Source organism: Carlito syrichta, unplaced genomic scaffold (genome assembly GCF_000164805.1).
Source record: "Carlito syrichta isolate Samal-C Ts95f unplaced genomic scaffold, Tarsius_syrichta-2.0.1 Scaffold306846, whole genome shotgun sequence".
NCBI lineage: Eukaryota > Metazoa > Chordata > Mammalia > Primates > Tarsiidae > Carlito > Carlito syrichta.
The window spans coordinates 455,067-456,561 of NW_007250942.1; the positions used below are offsets into that span (position 1 = coordinate 455,067).

Genomic DNA, 1,495 nt, shown 5'->3' on the forward strand with positions numbered 1-1,495 from the left:
CCTACTATTTCTCCTGTACATCAGTTTGGTTCAACAATGAGTTCTCTTTGGGCCAAGCATTGTTCTAGGTGCCGGGGATAACATCAGTGTACAAAACAAATGAAAATCCCTGTCTTCATGGAAGTGAAAATTCATTAAAATCATACTGTAATCATATATATATATATATATATATGGTATATATATGTGTTGTTTTTGTTCTTGTGTGTTTTACCATATATATGTATATATATATTTTTTTGTAATCGTGTGTTTTACCAATATGTTTTACCATATATATATTATATATTTCTTTTTGTAATCGTCCGTTTTACCAATAAAATGAAACAGTAAAACTATTCTCAAAGTTAAGTCTCAGGAGGAATTTTGCTCTTTAAAATAGCAAAGAATCTTGCCACTCGTTTTCCATAAAAATGTAAACATGTCCAGTATGGTCATCCTGGGCATATCTGGAAACAATGATCACAAGGACATGATCCACGAGAGGAGGGAGGAGTCTGTCTGCGGTCAAGTCCAAACCGAGAAGAGCTAAGATCTGCGTCGTAAAGTCGTAAAGGAAAGACGGGGCTACCTCCTCGGGCCACCCCACTCCACCTTCCCGCCATCTCGAGGCCGCTGACGACGACTCAGTAAACTCGGACTATAATTGTGCTGGCGATCGTGATGAGGAACCTCGATGTTTTGGGTAGAGAGACAGCGCACTTTCCACTTTTCGAGCCTGGGACCCTGAGAAGTTCCTGCCGAACCAGGAGCCAAGTCACATCGGACATCGCATCTCAGTCCTTAGGGCCCCCGGGGGGACAGACACTCAGACACGCAGAGCTGGGCAAAGGCCGTACGGGAGTCTGTCCAACCCCGAGATCCACATTCCGAGAGATCCAGCCAGGTACCCCGCATCTGGCTTTTCCCGTCCGGTCCTTCCCTCCGCCGGCCACCAGCGTGGGAGTTCAAGGTCCCCATCCCGAGCGGCGATCCTTTCGGGTCCTCGCAGCCAGACAAGGAGCACGGAGGTGCAGGAGGTGGCCCGGGACGCGGGGGTTCTGGCACCGCTCTTGGTCCTCGCCTCCGCGCTCCAGCTCCCCGGATTCCTCTTTCCCCCTCGCCCCCCGCTCTTTAAACGACAACCCGGCCGCGGCCATCGAACTACATTTCCCACAATGCCGCGCGCCGGCCGGTCTCTCTCCAGGCCCCCTCCCCGGGGGCATCCTGCGAGCTGCCGGTAGAATTACTGACCATCAAACCCGCATATTCGGGGGAAGAACGGAGTTGTCATCGGCCTCCCCAACAAGATACGTCTCGCGATTTACGCGCGACTCCCACTCTTTGGCGAGGAATCCAAATGGAAGCTCAGCGGAGGGAAATCCGTTCAGCTTCTGCTCTGGCCACCCCCTCCGCCGCGGTCCGTCCGGGCGCGGGGGCCTGCGAGTGTCATTGGCGGATGACCGCAGCCCCGGCCGCGACCATGGTCTCTGGCAGCCGCGGCCTCGCCGCCGCC

At 52.8% G+C, this 1,495-nt stretch overlaps 1 protein-coding gene across 1 annotated transcript in view; it reads left to right on the forward strand.

The window, feature by feature from the left end:
* Positions 1-663: 663 nt before the first annotated feature.
* SUCLG1 (succinate-CoA ligase alpha subunit) overlaps positions 664-1,495 on the forward strand; it is a 35,549-nt gene continuing 34,717 nt past the window's right edge. The window contains exon 1 of the mRNA XM_021715215.1: positions 664-1,465. Within this exon, the coding sequence (XP_021570890.1) occupies positions 664-1,465 (802 nt within the window). The remainder of the gene's footprint in view (positions 1,466-1,495) is intronic.